Raw genomic sequence first — 21,825 nt, forward strand, 5'->3', positions numbered from 1 at the left:
CCTCTTTGGGAATTTTGAGACAGTCATTATGATTGAGGTTAGGCTAATGAATTAGGGCTTCAGCACTTTCCTTGTAAAAACATTCATGTTTATACATGGATCTATGTAATAGTTTGATGTTTACCAGCCAAAGGATCTGATTTCCCATCAGATCCTTTGGCTGGTATTTTCAATCCAGTGTTGTGCTAGGCCAGATTTGTGATGTTTGATCAGCCGGATGTGGTTTTGATGTTCAGAGATATGTTTGTAGACAGATCTTCCTGTTTGTCTATAGTAAGACAAATTACATGACCTTGGTACTTTGTATGCACCAGGTAGTATCAATGGTGAGATTTGTCTTTTGGAGAAGGCAACAAATTATGAATTTAGTTGATGAGTTTGTAGGTAATAATGAGTTATATTTTCTCATAATTTTTCCCACTCTTTTTCAGAGATGCCTTTAAATATATGTAAAATGTCAAAATATTACACAGATCCATGTAATATCCATGGGCCTATGTAATAGTATCCATGGATCTATATAATATCTGAATAATAAATCAATTTTTTACTGTGGTACCACTGTATAATAACATCACCTCCATGGTTTCCAAAAGTATATCTTGGTATCCTCTTCCAAGAATATAAAGCCATTACTTTTTTGCTAGCACAATTCTTACCACCATATAAATACTAAAGATTCTCCCCCACACACACACAAAACCATAGATTAGTTTTTTTTCCAAATTTGGAATGGTGCACCAAAAATCTTAAAAATGCTCAATGATATTCAGAAGAAGATACTTCATATAATAGTTGATTCTTCCATAACACTCATTCCAATCACTTTCTCAAGTATACTCTATTTCTGCTCTGTCTCTTAACAGATATGAACTATTTGCTTTTCTATAAACATGTAAAAACATGAGCAGCTGCTAGACAACATCCAGCTTCATCAAGGTTCAGCTTCAAACTTGTCAACCAATTTCTCATCTTTCTCTTTCATTCCACCTACCTCTGTTCATTGGAACAGCCTTTTGTATATCATCTCTTTCTCAAGGACTATGGACTTATTATTATTATTATTATTATTCAGGCCTCCATGGAGTCAAAAGACTCATCGTGGGAGGTCCTTCCTAAGCAACACAATGTCTATCAAGACACATCGAGAGGAGGTCTCCCCCCCCCCTAAGAAACAAAGTCTATCATACCACTCCTTGAACTCGTTGACCGTTCTCGCTCTCACCACTCCATCAGGCAATGCATTCCATGGTTCAACCACCCTCCATGCAAAGAAACCACTCCTCACCCTCTTGCTCACAGTTTCCTTTCTTATGTTTGAGAAAGATGCCAACAGATTCCTTATTTCTTTTAATCCTTGTTTTCTCACAAGTGTTGTGAGGTTTTGTGACCTCTTGTGCATCAGGATGATATATAAAAAAACTGGTTATTAAATAAATTCACAATTACAACCATACTCTACAATTCACTACTGAATATGAAAAGAATAAATCAATAAATTCCTTAAATCTAATGCTTACCAGATCAGACTATTGCATCACCCCCCAAACATCAGCATCAAGGTTTACCACAAGCACCTACAAATATCAGAAACTATCTGCATTTTTTGTCCTATCATCCTTATTGTACAAAATTATCAATCCTTTTAATTCAGTTATTTAGCTGATCAAAGTATGTATATAATTATCATCAATAGCTTTAAATAAAGAAATTATACTGCTTAAAATCAAATTCAAAACCATCACTATCTTGAACAGTTAATCAAGAATGTTATTCCTACCAACAAATATCTGCACCAGTTTCCACTCCCCCCCCCACAAAAACTGATTCAGCTCTTCGAAGATTATCTGCAGAATATTTAAATATATATACATTTTTTTCTTTTCAATTTCAATTTTTAAAAACAAACAAATAAATTCGTTTTTATAACTAGCTTGAAATTATAGAATTTCTTAACAAATGAAATCATATCGGCACAATACAATATTTTTCAATAGAATACAAGTTCCACTGTCAATCTGGATGTAACACTATGTACCTTGAAATTATGATCCCACTGATTTATTCTTGCCTGTCTGAACAAATGGCACTGTAAAATTCTGATTCCTGATCATCTAAAGCGAACAAGAAAAAACACACAAAAAAGATATCTATGAAAATAAATAGAGCCACTGAAATATCAGCATATGTGGCACAATAGAAACATATTCTAGCAACTGAAGAGACCAGTATTACTGAATTGCAATTAGATTACACTGTTCAGCCACTTTCTCTCTCTGACAGCACAGGCATAAATTCTCATAGTTAATGTGTTCACTCAACAGCTGCCTAGACTGAATAATATATCAGGGCTCTTTTCACAACCAGTCAAAACTACTGATGATAATAATGGCTGTGATGGCAAACAACTTTATGTGTGGGCTGTGTAGAAATGGTTGTGAGTTTTTGGATGCGTACAGTGTTAATAGAAGAATGGATTTATATAGGACAGAGTAAATTATACTTGGCAAGAAATTATATTCTTGTTCAAATATAAGTGGATATTGAATCCAACATTATTTCAAAGCCGAACAGAGAAACTACAAGAGTTTCAGAGAAACTGCAAGAGTTTCATGGCGAATATAGATAGAAACTATAAGAGTTTCGGCAGATCCAAGCGTAAGCAAACCTTTCATTACAGGGGCAACTCGTAGTAAAGGTGGGTTAAGCTCTTATCACTATCCTTAGTATTTTCCCATAATGTAAAACATATCTCTTAGAAGATGTATGATGTTATACATTATGGGGGGGGGGGTTTCACTACTCAGACCAGTTTTGACCTTTGTTGAGGTCTCATCAGTGAGTAGAACAGACCCAAATTGTAAATACTCAGGTTGTAGTGATGTAGAGGTTATACTTTACCATACTTTACGCTTGGATCCGCCTAAACTTTTATAGTTTCTATCTATATTTGGCATGAAACTCTTGCAGTTTCTCTGAAACTCTTGCAGTTTCTCTATTCGGCTTTGAAATAATGTTGGATTCAATATCCACTTATATTTGAATAATTTTGCATCGCCAAAGTGAAGCCATTTGGCTCTCCATTTCAGTAATTCTTGGTGCTTTTTTGTAACGTGACATCTCTTGGCAATTCGTATTGTAAAGTATAACCTCTGCATCACTACAACCTGAGTATTTACAAATTGCCTACTCACTCATGAGACCTCAACAAAGGTCGAAACCGGTCTGGGAATTGAACCCATCCCCCCCATAATGTATAACATCATACATCTCCTAGATGTTTTACATTATGGGAAAACACTAAGGATAGTGATCAGAGCTTAACACACCTTTACTACGAGTTGCCCCTGTCATGGAAGGTTTTGTTGTGTCCCTACCTACGATTATTAAACTTTCCTTCATCCTTTCAAGTGAAACTCAACATATCTTTATTCAAAACTTAATTATATACGATATTACAAAATTCAAATATTTAAGCTTTTTCTCTCCTTAGTGTCCCTAATATTTATATTATACTGCACCTTTCAGGACATTTAGTTTAAGATATATAATTCGAAAACAAGGAGCAATTACATAAATATGTCTGAGTGTGAAACTATTATGCAGTCGTGACCCTTTATCTCGTAACTTAACTCACTAATTTCCCGCGTGATTAGGTTCGTATGTATTTTCAAGTGGTGCATTAGGCAGCAATTTCGGACAACTGTATTATCAATGAACAAAAGTTTATTTAAAATCTTAAATATGGTATACAATTCAATTTCTATTATGTAAAACACAATTCAATACTAAGAATAAAATTACAAAATTACACAAGCAAAATACAAGTATTAGGGCAAAATCCTATATGGGAATTTGCGATCTTGCTGTGATAACAGATTTTATACATATAAATATACACATATAATCCTGGAACAAATTAACACTTTACTTAATCTTATACTAGTCAGAATGCTCTATATTGCTATAATAACATGGACATTTATATTAATATTCAGTTTACCTTATCTAACTTACAAAACAAAACAATACAGGTTAAACTATCCTTTCGCTATGCCCATACATATATTTGACCTTTAAGACTCTCATATGAAATACCATGCGCAAACATAAATCTCTTGCACATGAATGCTTATCATATAATATAAACTAGTTTACTCTCATTCTACTCTGTCTTGTAAAGTCCTAGTATATCTTCAACTGTCCAGTAATTAACAATGATTGCAACTACATGCGATTTCAATTGATACAAGATTTTACAGTACCTTTCTAGGACGAACCCTAGTTTTCACGATCTATAGATTTCGTGCTTGAATTAAGGACACACAGGATCTTCTATTCTATCACTATGGAACTCATCACGTGGGCACTGACTTCTGTATGGATTTTCTTTCCCTTGTTAGCTAGCCTCTATACTAAATTAATCCCCTTTTAGAATTTACTTGAATATTTTAATCTCATTTTTTCAAGTGTTAAACTAGCTTCTCACATACAAATTCTTATCACTAATCTTCTTCGTCTTACTCTTAACCTATTTTTTTTCATATCCTTTTTTTTTTGTAATAAGATTCCCCTTTTATTATTTAGTCAAATAAACAATTTCTGCTATAATTATTTTACTTAGATGCAAGCATATTTTCTGTCTTTAAATATTTTGTATTAGCTACTTACATAGGGTTTTATATTTTTATTTTCATGTTACACCATGATAACTGAAATTTTTACATTCCTGGTTATCAGGGTGTAACAGTTTGCTTACACTTGGATCTGAAGAAACTTTTATAGTTTCCATCTATATTCGACATGAAATGCTTGCAATTTCTCTGAAACTCTTGTAGTTTCTCTATTCAGCTTTGAAATAATGTTGGATTTAATATCCACTTATATTTGAATAATTTTGCATCGCTGAAGTGTAGCCTTTTGGCACTCTATTTCAGTAGTTATATTATTGTTTAATCCTTTACCCAAGTCTAAACACACATGAAATATCTTCCTAAGCTACTTTTATATAGACGTTAATAACTTCATGTCAATTGGCTGGTATACCATATAAAAAGAACAGCCTGCACATGGTATCAAGAGTCTGTACAAATTATTCATTGGTATGAGACCTGATACAGAGAATTATGCTGAGAAAAATGGTGAGTATTCAAATTAGCATCTATACATAAAAGCAACTAAGTTATGTAATTGTGATGATAAGAATGTGCACAGTCAGGAAAGTGAGTGTGATGAAATGATGACTGTGTGCTTGCCAGGTGCAGACTTATTAGGTATGCAAGGATATCTGCATAAGTGAGGCACCGGATATGAATAAAGATGTCTGAAGCTATGGAGTGGGAAGTGCTGTCTATCAAGATGAAATACATGGTGGATGTTTTTACATGCCTGGTGATTCATTTGCTGTGAAGATTAACCACATTGCCAATTTAGCTGATAGGTGTTGAAATGACTAATTTTCATGGGAGACTAATTATCTCATCAATTGGATAGCAACAAAATCTAATGAGAAAAATGAAATTCAATTTCTTGACCTATTGCGAGTGACTCCTCAAGCAGCATATGATAGAGGGGAAATTGAGGTCAGGTGGTCCTAATCATAGTATCATGGGTTTCAGTTAAAGATGTAACTGTTCTGCTGGTGGCTGGCTATTCGGAATTGTGGCTAAAGGAACTAAGGCTATGTGGCTAGTGTATTTTGTCTCATAACTGCTCATAAAATTTAATGGAAAGAATACAACACAGAGAAACAATAAAATATCAGTTCATTAGATCCTATTTTGTCTATGTCATAATTACACACAAAAGAACTCAAAATAATAAGTGGAAAAAAAATAGACTAAAAGCCTACAGTCCTATGATGGGGCTCCCTTTGTGTGTGCTGTTGGCCTTTGGTCTTCTTCTTCAGAAACTAATCCTTAGGCCTCCTGTCCAACAGCTAAGGCTGTTAGACAGGAGAGTCCAATGATTAGTTTCCAAATCTTGGAATAACACATCCATATTTATTAAGATTAGGCTGATATAATAAATCTGCTACTGATTCTTAGAAAAGTCTTTCAAGTTTATATTTGTTGCAGCAAAGCATAGTAGTTTTTTTTTCCCATTTGATTCTGTGCAAGGTATCCAAAATCATGATCAGCCAGAGACTAGACTGACCATAGTTATACTAATAGATGTATTTATTGTGTTCTTCTAGGCAAATTATGGCAGATTTCCCTGTTTGATCATAATATAATTTGCAAGAACAAGAAACCTCGTAAACAACTGGAACAGAGAGAGGTGTGTTAGTGGATCCTGGGGAGAGCAGATAAGGGCAGTCAGCTTCAGATGAGGTTTGAAAGCAGTACAGAGATTATACCATTTTTAGAGTCCTGGTTATTTTTTCTAAGGTGCCTCGGATTATAGGGAATAGTAATAGCATTACTGTAGCTTGTTTGATGAGAAGGAAGGAAGGAAAAACCAATTTGTTAATCTTCTTAGCATCGTAACCATTGACTAAGAAGGTCTGGCTAATAAAGGAGAGTTTAGTTGACAGTGAAGCCTGGGTGGAACAGAGGTTAGAGGCTCTTTTGACAAAGGTTTTGATAACACCATACCTTTATGATGGGGGAGAGATGATGGGAAAGTTTACAATTGTGTGGGTGAGTCTTCTGTAAACTAAGAAAGAAAGGGTATCATTGATAAGACATGTGATTAGAGTATTGAGAAAAGGCAGAATATAATTATTAATGGTGAACTGGATTCTGGAATGCTGGCTATTGAGGTTGAGGGAAAAGGAGTAATGTGTCTGAGCCATGTGGCCAAATAGAGTAAACATAATATATATTAGCCACATAGAAGGTTTGAGAATAGCAGTATCAAGGACATGTTTTTCAAAATGTGCAATAAAGAAATTGGCTAGAAGGCTAGAAATGTGTTGTGAACAGAGCACTAGGAATAAAAACCCTCTATCTGTTTATATAATTATGGCATCCTGTCAAGATATTAAGCCTTATAAGATATAAATAATAATAATAATAATATATTATTATTAGATATGTTATAATCTGTTTAAACTAGCACATAAGCATAAATACAAGATTGTTAATTCTTTATAGAGTAGGCATAGCCCACAAAGCTAAAAAATATGGTAAGTGAAAACACTGATTATCCAGAGAAGTTAATTGGCTAGCCTTCTGTGTCAAGAGTTTAAGATAAAATTTCATTCATGTAAAGCTCTTCTTCGTATCTACAGATGCACTAGCATTGTATTACTAGGTAAACAGATCGCTGCTACTTGCAGTATCTTATTTGCTATTAATGCACCCATTAATAGCAAATAGTTCAATCTGAATTGTCTTCTGTTCTCATTGTTCAACTGTGGGGCATTCTCTCTGATATTTCTGAAAAACTCAAAAGGAATTTTAAAAAATTAAGAATAAGCATATCAAAAAGTATGACAACCTTAGAAAGTGTTTCTCGGCCACCTAGTCAGCCTCTTCAAGTTGTTGTTAAGCTTTCATCAAAAAGACTTGATGAAGCAACTGTTAGTATTCTTAGCATCAGCCACAACTTTGCAGTGGTGCCTCATCAAGTTTCATTATTAGACATCATGCTGCACATGGAAAGCAGCATCTGCCACTTGCCTCCTACTAATGCCAATAACATCAGGCTTGACATATGCAAGCATCACCACCTAAAAGAAATCCTTCCGAGAGTCAGTAGCACATTCTTCATAAATTACAAAATAACATTACACAATAAACAATAACATAATAATAATGACCCAACAAAGGTAATGCTACTGTGGTCATCAATATCAGTGATTATAATCAGAAAATGAATGTGTTGCTCAGAGGCTGTCCTACTTATAAAATTATTGATTATGATACCACCAATTCTCATAAAGAAAAATAAATAAATAAATAAAAAGGCATCTAAAAATGCCACTTCTTCGTCTCCTGAAACAGTTAAAAAAAAACTCAAACAGTTTAGTTCTTCCTCCCTTTAGCCCCCCCCCGACATACAGATTGCCCAAAAATTCATTAACTCAATAAATCCTCTCCATTTTATAGTGATTACTACTGACTTCCCCTCCATTCTATAGTGACTTCCTCTTCATTCTATAGTGATTACTACTGACTTCCCCCTCCTTTAAGTTAGCCTAACAATTATTATTATTACCCCAAGACCCCGTGGAGTCAAAGACTCATCTAGGAGGTTCTTTTATCATACACATTGTTCATCATACTACACCTTAAATACACTCAAATTCTCTCAGACACCACACTCTCAGGCAAGGAATTCCAATCATTAACAACTCTGCATGCAAAAAACTTGCCTCTCATTCCTTTGCTCACTCACATCCTCTTTATACAGTTTCCCGGGATGACCTACGGTTTTCCGCTGATCTTTCACTCTTTTCTGTAGAACCTCTCCAACACTGATCCTATAACAACTGCTTATTAACTTGTAGGTTTCTATCATATCTTCCCTATTCCACCTATCAACTAGACTGTATAAATTGCATCTTCTCAATCTTTCCTCATATTTGACATTCCAGAGATCAGAAACTACCTTAGTCGGTCACATCTGGACTCTTTCCAACATCTCTTCGTCCTTTTGAAAACCAGGTGACCAAATCTGGGCACAGTAGCCCACGTGTGTCCTAATCAAAGCCTTATACAATGGAACAAGAATCTCCCTACTTCTACAAGTTAGTGTCCTCCATATCTTTCCCAGAAGTCTTTGTGTCGTCTTCACAATTTTTGCAATGTGTCAGCTAAATTTCAGATCTACATTGTAAATTCTACATTCCATCTTTGTTTCCCAAATTTGAAATCCTTACATTTTGCAACAGTGAACTTTCATCTCCATTCCCATGCCCAATCACTTAATTTATTCAAGTCTTCTTGTAAGGCCACAACATCTTTTCTACTCTTCATAGTTTGTCCCAACTTTGCATCATCTGCAAACAACTGAATATCTCCATCCAAATCTTTGCCAAAGAAAGGGTATCATTGGTAAGACATGTGATTAGAGTATTGAGAAAAGGCAGGATATAATTATTAATGGTGAACTGGATTCTGGAATGCTGGCTATTGAGGTTGAGGGAAAAGGAGTAATGTGTTTAACATAAAAGTTAAACAATGGCCCTAAAACAGGCCCCTGATGCAAACCACTAGTAACTTTCCTCTTTCACAATATTGCTCCCCAATACACAACTTGCTGATACCTATTGGATAGCTAATCTCCGATTCAATGCACTAATCTAATATCCAACCACGCCGGTTCTAGTTTGACTATTAACTTATCATGCGGTAATCTATCAAAAACCTATCTAAGTATATTATTGTGTATCCCTCTCCTCTGTCCAAGGAAGCCGTCACCTTATTGTAATAAGTAAATTACTAAAACATGACCTCCCCTTAGCAAATCCATGCTGTCCATCAAAGATAACACCATTGTTGTCAACCCAATTCTGGATCCTAGTTCTCAAAAGCTTCTCCAACAACTTAACTACAACACCTGACACACAGATAGGCCTATAGTTTGATGCTTGAGTTTGATCACCTCCTTTATGAAATGGCAAAATCTTGCCCTCCTTCCACTCCTTTGGAACTTGACCCGGTGCAAGACTATTATTAAAAAAATATGTCGAGGCAGATGTCAACTCCTTGGCGCATTCCTTCAGAATACATGGTGATATATTAGTCCCGCAGGCTTATTACCATCAAGTCTGCACAACTCCCCATACACCTCTTGCTCATTTACAGTCAGTCTTTCCTCCCCATCATCAAATGCTCTCAATCTCTCCATGAAGTCAGATTTACAAGAATGAAAGAGACCTTTATGAACTGCTCATTAAGTATCTCCACTATATCTTCATTAGCTAACTGCTGCTAATACCTCACTTTCTGCTACCCTTACCAACCCAGTCACCCACCTTGCTGGTCTTTGTAATCCTCATGGAATTGGTTATTACCACTTCTCTTATGCTGCCCCCTTAATGCTCTTTTTCTCTGTATCACATACTTAATCTCTTCATTCATCCATTTCACCTACCTTATTTAACCTTCTGATCCTTGGAATACATTTAGACATTGCTTTTACTAAATAGTTCTTGAATATCCCCAAGCTGCATTGATCTCTTTTCCAGCTAACTCGTCATTCCGTGCTACACCTGCAAGCTGTCTCCTGAGCTCTTCATAATCACCACCCTTAGTTCCACATGTACCCTTTTTCTCACAGAGGTCCTCACACTGCTTGCAACCACCCAGGTAATCATTTCATGGTCACTGGACACCTCATTTATAATTACATCCTCTGATGAGATAATCAAATCCAAGACCCTCAATCCTCGTGTGCCCTCTGTTACAGACTGTCTGAGGTAGTTGTCCCTCAAAAACACAAGAAACTCATTATCTTTACTTCCAGTTGCTAATCTCATCTTTCCAGTCTATATTGGCATAATTAAAATCACCCATAACGATCACCCTTTTCTTATTTGCTTGACCAATTTGACTATACATTTCATAGTCAGTACCATCCACATTACCAGGTCTATAACAACATCCAACCATGTATTTAATTCTGTTCAACTCTATCTCGCACCATACTACCTCAAAGCCACTGGTAATATTTTCCTCTTGCATCTCTACTTTGTATGGACATAACTCTTTCCCTATCATCAATAGCACTCCTCCTCCTCCTCCCTTTTTACCCTTGCTATCCTCATAAAACACATCATTACCCTTGCTATCCTCATAAAACACATCATATCCTTCCATCTCTATTCCCGTCAGGATGTCGTCCTCATCCAGCCATGTCTCACTTATTCCAACAATTTTTGAGTGAACAGACTCAATTAATGCACCCATTTCATCTGCTTTGTTTCTTACACTTCTGGCATTTGTATACAAACACAGCAGCTCATTCTTGGATCTATAGCTAGTTCCACTGATACCACTCATTCGATATGATTTCTCTATGCTCAACTCAAACCATTTCCCTTTCTCCTTATTCATTTTAGAACCCTCTTCAAATCCAACTGTTTCCTCTTGATCCCAAGTCATTCACTTTCTTTCCTGTCTATACATGCATTCACATCCTCTTGCAGCATCCACCTTTCTCACACTGTGGTCCCCCTGTCCACCCTGAGCCTCCCCGTTTCCTTATCTGTCTTGCACACCCATTCTCATTTTTTATACTCATGCAGCTCACCTCTTCATTCATAGCCACCTATTCAATCTCTCCTGTCTTACTCTCCTGCTCTTCCACATCGCTTCCCACTTGATCAGATTCATTCTCTGTACTCACTTCTCTACATTCCAGCATCAGTCTCTCCAAGTGACTCACACCAAAACCACTCAAATGCAGTCCAGAACTTACCACTCTTATACAGTTCACTCCCATCCTTCAAACTCATTCCACATATTAATAACTGCACTCCTTTCTCCTCACACATTTCCACTAACATATCATTCATTCATAATCCTTGTTCTCTGCCTCATCTCACCACTTTCATACCTAGCAACATGCTTACTACCTTTCCTATCACACTATTCTCTTTTATACGTCTAGATAAATCTTTACCCCACTTACTGGTCATGTATATTTAAAATTTCCACTCATTTCAAGTCTTCAATTCAAAATTTAGTTTTAAATAATAATAATGATATTAGGATGAACTTTGTCAGCTTTTTATTTACCAATATTCCCCTTTCTGACACTTTATTTTTACTAAAAAATATTTCCTATCCCTCGATATCATTGATCTTATCAGTTTTGCCATCCATGCTTACTACTTCTCTTGGCAGGATACCATATATAAACAGATAGAGGGTACAGCTAAAGCTAACACTGGGTCTGGGGAAAAGAACTCGCTGGGCTCCCTGAAGTGGAAAAAAAGTAGAAAAAACTTATGCCTGTGCCCTTAAAAATTGAGGACCCAGGAAATCTTATTTCCCTCCCCCCCTTCTCATCAGGGCTGGGTACAGCCATGAGCTCTCTCCCTGCAGCCAATTTCTTTATGGAACATTTTGAAAACATGCTTTTGATATTGGTATTCTCAAATCCTTTATCTGGTTAAGATATACCGATGATGTTTACTCTTTTTGACCACATGACTCACACACATTAGGCTCCTTCCTCCTCCACTTAAATTGACAGAACCACAGAATCCAGTTCACCATAGAAAAAGAAAATAATAATAGCCTGCCTTTTTTAGATACTCTAATTACACATCTTACCAACACCCTTTCTTTCTCACTTTACAGAGGACTGACCCCTGACCCCCACAGTTATAAACTTTCTCATCACCCCCCCCCCCAACAGTATGGTGTTACCAAAACAATTGTCAAAAGAGTTTCAAACCTCTGTTCCACCCGGGATTCCCTGTCAACTAAACTCTCTTGTATTCACTAGGCTTTCCTTGCCAATGGTTACAATGCTAAGATTAAAAAATATTGTTTTTTCCTTCTTTCACCTCACATCCTTTTCATCAAAGACTATAGTAATGCTATTATTATTCCCTATATCCACAGTGACTCTGAAAAAAATAACCAGGACTCTAAAAAAAAAAAACATACACTGGTGCCCAAAACCTAAGGACAAACACTATTTCTGAAGATTACAACCATAAATTCAGACTAATCAGCTTGTGGCAATTTGTATAACTAACGATTTCAAGTAGAAAGATGGTACACATTCAAAATTTCAAATGACGTGAAAGTTACATGGTAGCACTCAACAGGATAAAAGGCAAAAGGTTGCATTAAGAAAATTGTGTTTGAAGTAAGTCTTTTTGTGAAGGAATCAAATTGCAAACTTGGATGTCTTGTAATGTCTTAAAGACATCTAAGTGATTTCATATAGGGAAGAATTATTGGAAAGCCTGAAGAAGACCACAGAATTACTGTGGGCAGCATTTCAAACCAATGGAGTGTGTTCCAAACATTTGCAAAGATGGAGGGACCCTTGCTCTACCATGGAGCAAGAAGACATTTTTAGTTATAACAGCAAAATGTACTCTATGCACACCATAGCAGGTCAGCTCATCTGCAGATATCTACTGTCGAGAAATCCATAGGTACGTGAATATCTAGACAAACTGTGGCAAGGCATCTGTGACAAGTAGGTCTACATGACTGAAGGTCTGTAGTTCCTTTATCCAAAGCTCATTGTAGAGCATGTTTTCAGTGGTGTTGTATTCATAAAAATTGGACAAGACAACAATGGACTGATGCTCTCTTTACAGATGAGAGCTGTTTTAGTCTTTCCTCTGATTCTAGACAACAATTGATCTGGCATGAAAGTGGTACTGCTAATCATCGTGAGAATAGTACCTGAAAGTTTGGGAAACACTGATCAACACCAAAGATGGTTTGTGACACACAAACTGAAATATCTGTAATTCAACAACATAATCTTATTAACATATCTTTGCCATGGTTACTTGTATTCTTTTATTTCAGTGGATTTCTCATGGTTATCCCCCCCCCCATTAGAAAAGAATGCCCTGTATATGACTGAAGTGCACACATACCCAATGATGTTTTCTTTTGAAAAAAAAATCATTGCTTACATTATAAGCCATCTCTCATTCTGGAGATTTCATATTTTTTAAAACATCTTTTTTTTTACTTTTCCTCCTTTTAAAAATCTGAATAAACTTTTACTTCCTCTTACCTGGTTTTGCGAGGTTTCGTATTTGTATAGAAATATCTGTATATAAATATAAATAAACATAAAAAATTCATATTTGTATATAAAGTCTGCACATTATCTAAATGTTCTAAAATGAAACTATTGCTCCTCCAACTTCAGCAATACCATTTTCTATAGCTTTTCAATTTTTCAGTAAGACAGATATGAATACGATAGGTAGTGTTAAATTTGACTACAGGAGGGTTAGACAAATAATAGGGTTACTCAAAATTGAAGATCAGTGGGTCCCTTAGACATTACTGATAGCCAATCAAAGGACACTGATGATTTCACATGCATCAAGAGAAAGTATGGCAAACAGCAGAACTACATATATTTAAATAGTTTAAGTCTGAAATAGTTTAAGTTCTTTGGTTAATACTCTTCAGTTGCAGGATTAAAACCCAAATTTCCAGAAGGAAGAACCCTATTTATCTGTGCCAGAGGTCAATGAGAAAAAGTTCATCTACTTGTAAACTAGAATCAACCTTATAATAGTCTTTATTCAGGCAGTCTAGTACTATAGAAACAAATCCCATTTCCACAGCAGGACAAAGGCACCATTAGGCCAATATTAGAATTAGTAAACAAAATGAGCACAAGTATGTGTATATCTCGCTTTCAAACAGTTCAGAATGAAACGATCATAGAGAGAGTGAATTTGTAGAAAATATGGACTGTTTGGAGCATCGATCTTTACAGTGATATGGGTGTGTTTAATGGATGCCCAAGGAGAGATGACCCGAGAGAGAGAGAGAGAGAGATGAATTAGTTATCACAGAAACCTCAAATGACATGTAGAGAAGAATTTGTGGAGACAATGTGAGCCAGACAGTTGCAAGAAGACACCTGGATAACTAGTCACAATGGAGAAGTAGATTAAAGGTAACTGCTGAGTAGCAGACTGCCTTTAAGAGTAAATAAATGAACACCATGAACTGAAGAGTTCAGCAACTTCCAAAATTTCACTCAAAATTAAAAGCAAAAAATAATTTTAAAATTTAATATAGAGTTATGTTTTGGGTAAAATCACAACTGAATCTTATCTAAAAATAAAAAAAAGGATTATTAATCCAACTCAATTAATTGACAGATTACATTTTTATATATGTACATCAAAATATTATTTCATATACATTTAAGAATTATCCATGAAACTTCTCACCTGGTTCCCCATTATTTCCATTGCGTTTACCACCAACTGCCATTCCGCAACGGTGGTGTACATGAATGTTTCCTGTGTCTTTTTCTTACAAGTCAACTGCAATATAAAGTAGGAGTATTGTTGTGCCATATTGAAATTTTTTTTTTTTTTTGTTCTGTTTCATTTGATCACTTTGTGGAGTTTATTCACACCACTAAGAATAAATTTATATGATTCAAAATAAATCTAGCTTAACTTATTTTATTCATCTAAATGAATAATTTAAATTTAAAAATTCACTTCAATTTCTTAATATATATCTAATATAGCACTGGAGAAAATGTTTCTTAAATATCACAACATTTGATTATTCCAAACAATGTCTCTCCAGAACCAGAGGGAGAAAGCTTGTCATCTAACTTTTTATATATTATCCCTAAAACACTAATACAATATATAAAACACTGATAATTTAATAAGCATAATTTCTCCAGCAAAGGAAATTATGCTGGAGAGCATAATTTCCTTTGCTGAGAGAGGAAATTATGCTCTCATATTTCCTCTCTCAGCAAATATGAGAGCATATCTGCTATCAAATATGCTCTCATATTTGATAGCAGATATGAGAGCATATCTGCTATCAAAAGGAGAGCAGATATGCTCTCCTTTTGGCTGGAGAGCATATCTGCTCTCCAGCCAAAAGGCTGCGGGTTCGAATCCCGCTGTGGGCATGGACATTTGTGATTGTCTGTGGAAGTACTAGTGGTGGGAACGGGAGGTAGATGGCATTCATGTGGTGAGTTTATGTTGGTGGATTGAGTGGTGGAAACAGATGTAGAGTAGGTGTCCTCCCTCGATGAGTCTTTGGACTCCCTGGAGGTGTCACATAAAAATAATATTTCGCTGGGATTCTATTCAGCATCATCAGAGCACAAAAACAGTATGTGAAGAGTACGATTTGTCATAGTATGTGAAACAATCAAAAACACGGTATAATAATGGGACTAGTTTGAACAATTATAACGTACAACAAAATGACTAAAGTCCTAATTAGGCGCTATCTATGTTCGAAAAAAAAAAATAAAAAAACAGAGAGAGAGAGAAAGAAGCAGGTATTAAAGTTCAATGAGGCAGATGTCCACAGTTCTTCCTGTCTGTCCATAGTAAACACAATCACACGAACAGAATGTGATAAAGAAGAGATACTGTCTTTGGGTGAACAGATGAGAGTTGTCAATTTGACAAATGGTTTAAATACAGTATGTAGTTGATGTTTATTAAACACTCTAGATATCTTATTTAAGTTAAGGGATATTGCATCCTATATTGTTTCTTAGCCGAATAAGAAACTCAAAGAACTTCATGCCAAATATATAAACTATATAAAGTTCGGCGATTCCAAGCGTAAGCAAATACCTGGATAGTGCAACACCTGACCCATTTGGTAGTGCAAACTGAGGCAACTCATAGTAAGGGTGGAGCAAGCTCCGATCACTATTCTTGGTATTTACCCATAATGTGAACTTAGCTCCTAGGAGCTGTATTACTGTTCTACATTATGAGAGGTCACTACCCAGACCGGTTTCAACCTTTATGGAGGTCTCATCAGTGAGTAGACCTAGTTAATACCAAGTTTGTAGCGAACAGAACTTACATCCCTTCTATGAGAATTGCCAAGGTGTCGTCCTAATAAATTACTAATTATATCAAGAGCCAAATTAACTAGGCAAATTAACTAGGTCTATCTACTCACTGATGAGACCTCAATAAAGGTTGAAACCGGTCTGGGTAGTGACCTTCTCTCATAATGTAGAACAGTAATACAGCTCCTAGGAGCTAAGTTCACATTATGGGTAAATACCAAGAATAGTGATCAGAGCTTGCTCCACCCTTACTATGAGTTGCCTCAGTTTGCACTACCAAATGGGTCAGGTGTTGCACTATCCAGGTATTTGCTTACGCTTGGAATCGCCGAACTATATATAGTTTCTATATTCGGCATGAAATTCTTTGAGTTTCTTATTTGGCTAAGCAATAATATGGTATGCAATATCCCATAACTTAAATAAGTTCATGTCGCCAAATTGAAGCCTTTGGCTCTTCATATAATTAGTAACTCTAGATATCTTTTCAGATGTGCCTTGATGTATGGGATGGTGATAGTTTTGTTGTAGTCTTCTGTGGTACACAGTGGGGGACGGGGGGGGGGGAGATTTCTGGGAAGCATTTAGTATTTTGTCTATCTTATCGGGGATTATAGCCATTGGCTAAGAAGGTGCAATGTAAATGAGAGAGTTTAGCAGTGAGAGCACTGTCATTAAAACAAATTGCTCTAGCTCTGTGGGTTACTGTTTTTAGGATACCATGCTGTTGAGATAGGTGATGGCGTGATTGTCTGTGCAAATATCTCCCTGTATGTGTGGATTTTCTATAAACCGAAAATGATAAGGAACCATCTGGAAGACATGCGATTAGTGCATCCAGGAAGGACAGACATCATTAGCTTAGCTTCCAGTTCCATTGTAAAGTGGATTTTGGGGTGCTGGCTATTTAAATGTGCTAAGAATGTATCCACTGCGTCTGGGCCATGTGGCCAAATAGCAAGCACATCATCAACATAGCGTAGCCAAAGCACTGGTTTGAGAATGGCTGTAGCTCCAAAATCATCAAAACAAGAGCCACTGCTAACCAATGCCTTTTTACAATCCATTTTGAAACCCACCAAACCAACTTCACAACAGTCTTCTTCCTTCTCAAAAGATTACAACCCTCAGGTAATCAAGCGAAATGTGAAGAGATTCCTCCTTTCTTCTATTCCTCTCGCTTACACACAGCACTAATGTGCTATAGGTCTTGTGGTCTTTCGCATGTGGATCAGATAAAAAAGCTATCTCTGATTGGCTACCGCAGGAGATTGAACTGTCCTCCCCATCTCCAAAGGTTAGAGCTTTACAGTAATAAAAGGTGCTAGCTGATAGCTTAGCTGAAGATAAAGGACTAAACCAAGAATATAATTTCTTGGCATTTTTAATTTGTAGTATAACCAAATCAAAAACACTTTCAATATCTCTGATCCTGAGTAATTTAATAATAATTCTGATAATACACCTTTTCACTACTAGTATATGGGAAAAAAACAACTTCTGCATTATTTTAAACTTTGGATCCCTCAATAAAGGTAAAAACTGGTCCTTCACATAATATATGGCATTATACACACAAAAAAAAAAGACATGCTTCGCATTATGGGATGCTGAGGGAACTGATGTGAAGTCATTAGCCTTTATATACAGGGTGTCCCAAAATTCACGCAAGAAGTAATTTTGATAGAAAACACAGGTTTTTAATTAAAAATTGTAATTTCTTATTGATTCATAAGGTATACAGTATAGGGTTATGCATGGAATAGCATATCGGGTAAATGGCCTCCACGGCTTTGCTGGCACATATGCACTCTTTGGTCGAAATTTTTCATGACCGTTTTGCATAAATGTGGCTGAATTTCGTTGACACAGCGCTCAATTTCCTCCTTCAAGGCGTGGGTAGTCGTGGGCTTGTTGGCATAAACCTTAGACTTCAAAAAACCCCAAAGAAAAAAGTCCAACGGCATTAAATCACATGATCTGGGCGGCCAATTCTGATCACCAAAACGGGAAATTACACGACCAGGAAATGACTCATGCAGTAATTGAATTGTTTCTCAGGTTGTATGGCATGTGGCACCATCTTGTTGAAACCACATGTCGTCCACATCCATATCTTGCGCTTTAGGCACAAAAAACTGGATTATCATGTCATGATAGCGAGCACCATTAACTGTTACTGCCTTACCAGCCGCATTTTCGAAGTAGAATGGACCGATGATGCCTCCAGCCCAAATTCTGCACCAAACAGTGACACGTGGATGCATTTGTTTCTCAACAATCACTTGTGGATTTTCTGAACCCCAAATGCAACAATTTTGTCGATTAATTAAGCCATCAAGATGAAAATGAGCCTCATCGCTGAAGATGATTTTGTTCGAAAAATAAGCTTCCACTTGTTGTTCCATAATCCATTCAACGAACTCTCTTCGCTGTGTGTGGTCAGTAGGCTTCAGTTCTTGAGTCAATTGAACTTTGTAAGCATAAAGATGCAAATCTTTCGTGAGAATACGCTGTAGAGAGCTTCTTGAAATGCCCAATTGATGTTCCTGGACTCTCAGCAACACTGTCACGAACTGCTTCGATGTTTTCTGTTGAACAACGGCCAGAGTGTATAAGATCACTAATTGATCCAGTTTCCTTGAATTTTTTAATTAATCTTTTCACAGTTGAAGTTAAATCACTATTCCGACCATATTTTGTACGAAAATTGCAAACTGTAGCTGCCAAATCTTCATTATTTTTAAAATATTGCTCAACAATGAAAATGCGTTGTTCTTTTGTGTAGCGCTCCATTTTTAATAACCCTGAACAATGAGAAAAAAAAGACAGCTGTCATGCTGTCTTTTTTTTCTCATTGGCAAAACTTTACCGCACAAATGGCGCTAAATTTAAATCTTGCGTGAATTTTGGGACACCTTATACAAGTATCCAATCATGAAAATAATACTTCATGCACAAATGTTGTTTGTGTTAAAAGGATTAACAAAAATAATTTCTTTGGATCTTTAATTTATAGTATTATAAGCAAATGAAAAAACTTTCAACATCTGTGACCTTTCCTTCAATGACTGCAGCAAAGTTTTGCCCCCCCCCCCCCCTGAAGGACTCAATTCAGGATTCTGTTTGTTAGTCTTTGAGAGCACATTCTCTGGAAGAGAATATATATATATATATATATATATATATATATATATATATATGAGGGGTGCTTAAGGGTCAAAGCTGTATAACTGAGAGGAGACCTCCACATAGCCTTTAAAGGAATGTGGAGAACCGACCAGGGCTTCTGACCTAATGTCCAATCCTCACCTTCTCATGGTGCACCCTGTTGGGTATCTACTTTGATACTGAACGAACGAGGATGGGCTGGCAATTTGGGATTTAGCCGACCAAATTGTATTCTTATTGGTTAAACCAAAATAAAAAATGATGATACAACATGACAAAATTTCATGCCGGCTGGGGCATCGCCAGGTTAAACAAGGCCCCCGTTGTTTTCGCCAGGGAACCAGGGCGAACAGCGAAAAGTCAGCTACTGGAACAAATCTGAAAACAAACCCCAACTCAACATCACCAGAGTTAAAGATCGGTACTATCAACGTAAGAAGCCTGAATGGCAAAGAAATGGAGCTAGCTGAGGAATTAGATAAGTACCAGATCGACATAATAGGGGTGACTGAAACAAAAGAGACCAAAACTGGTGAGATCTTTCTGAGCAATAAATACAAAATGTTATATTCAGGCAATGACAATCGAGGAAAAGAAGGAGTAGCCATAGTATTCAACACAAAATACGATGCTAATCTTCTTGAATTGCAGTCAGTCTCAAGTAGAGTAATGTGGGCAAATATGAGAATGGGGAACTGGACAATGAGACTTATTTGTGCCTATGGTCCCACAGAAGGTTCTACTAAGGTAGAAGTGGAGGAATTTTTTGAGGCTTTAGAAAAAGCAACTGACACAATGAAAAAGGAAAAGTTGGTCCTTGTTGGGGATCTAAATAGAAGAGTAGGAAATGATTGTGAGACATACAAAAATATTTTGGGAAAATTTGGAGAAAAGAGCAAAGCTAATAATAATGGCAAATATCTGTTGGATTTCTGCTCAGGACATGGACTGGTTATTACTAACACCATGTTCCAACATAAAAATGTGCACAAATTCACATGGAGAGAAGAGGCTAGGAATAAGAAATGTCTCATTGACTATGTTATTGTTGATAGTGATGTTTTCTCCCTGGTGCAGGACACCAGAGTGTACAGAGGATTTGAAATTGGAAGTGATCACTATTTAGTCTTGAGCAGGATAAAATTGAATTCCATATTGAAAGGAATAACATGCAAGAAAGTTTTAAAGCAAATAAAAGTTGAGCAGCTCTCAGATGTGAACTGTAGACTAAAATACAGAAATATTATTGAAAAGAAAATGAAAGAGTTTGAGAACAGGAATCAAACCTTGGAGATTCAGTGGCAAACTCTGAAGGAAACATTGATTGATTCTGCCAGAGAGGCATGTGGTGAGGTTGTGTGCAAGGATAAAAAATCAGAACTCCCTGGTGGACACAGGAAGTTAAAGAAGAAAGCATATCAAAAGTTTCTGGCAAATAAGTCAGCTTTTACTCTTACAGAATACAGAGACAAATGTAAGAAAGCTAAACAGTGTGTAAAACTAGCTAAACAAAAGTCATGGGAGGACTTTGGCAAGAATATAGAAAATAAATATCAAGAAGGTGGCAAAATATTCTGGAGGTTGTTGAAAAAGCTTAGGAATGGAGGAAAGAGTGCTGTAAAAGGAATTAGAGATGATAAAGGTGAAATTAAAACAGGAGAAAAAGATATCCTTGAAGTCTGGAATAATTACTTTGAAAAACTGCTAAATGAAACAAGCAGTGATGACAGCACAGTGATAAAAAACACTGACCAGGCATGCAGTCAGGAATACATATCCATACTTGAAGTAGAAAAAGCCATCAAAGGCTTGAAATGTGGAAAGGCAGCAGGAGTAGATGATATTCGACCAGAAATGCTGAAGTATGGTGGTATAAGAGTCTTACAGTGGCTGCACTGCATAGTTCAGAAAGCCTGGACAGAGGGACGAATTCCCGATGATTGGAGTAGAGCTCTCATAGTACCCATATATAAAAAGGGAAATAAAACTGAATGTGAGAATTACAGAGGTATTTCCTCTACTGAGTGTTCCTGGCAAGATCTATGCAAGTATACTTGAGAAACGGTTGAGAAGAATTGTGGAAGAAAAGCTTGGTGAAGAACAAGCGGGATTCAGGCGAAATAGAGGCTGTCAGGATCAGATCTTCACTTTACGACAAAATAGTTGAGAAAGCATGGGAAT

General features: G+C 36.4%; 1 protein-coding gene across 1 annotated transcript in view; it reads right to left on the reverse strand.

Annotated features, from left to right (window-relative positions):
- metro (membrane palmitoylated protein 7-like protein metro) overlaps positions 1-21,825 on the reverse strand; it is a 456,631-nt gene that overhangs the window by 394,399 nt on the left and 40,407 nt on the right. Inside the window, exon 2 of the mRNA XM_090408766.1 lies at positions 14,852-14,947. Coding sequence (XP_090264892.1) covers positions 14,852-14,894 — 43 coding nt within the window. The 5' untranslated portion in view covers positions 14,895-14,947. The remainder of the gene's footprint in view (positions 1-14,851; positions 14,948-21,825) is intronic.

The sequence above is a fragment of the Typopeltis vanoorti genome, chromosome 2, assembly GCF_054136105.1.
Source record: "Typopeltis vanoorti isolate ZY-2024b chromosome 2, IOZ_Tvanoo_1.0, whole genome shotgun sequence".
In the NCBI taxonomy this organism is placed as follows: Eukaryota; Metazoa; Arthropoda; class Arachnida; order Uropygi; family Thelyphonidae; genus Typopeltis; species Typopeltis vanoorti.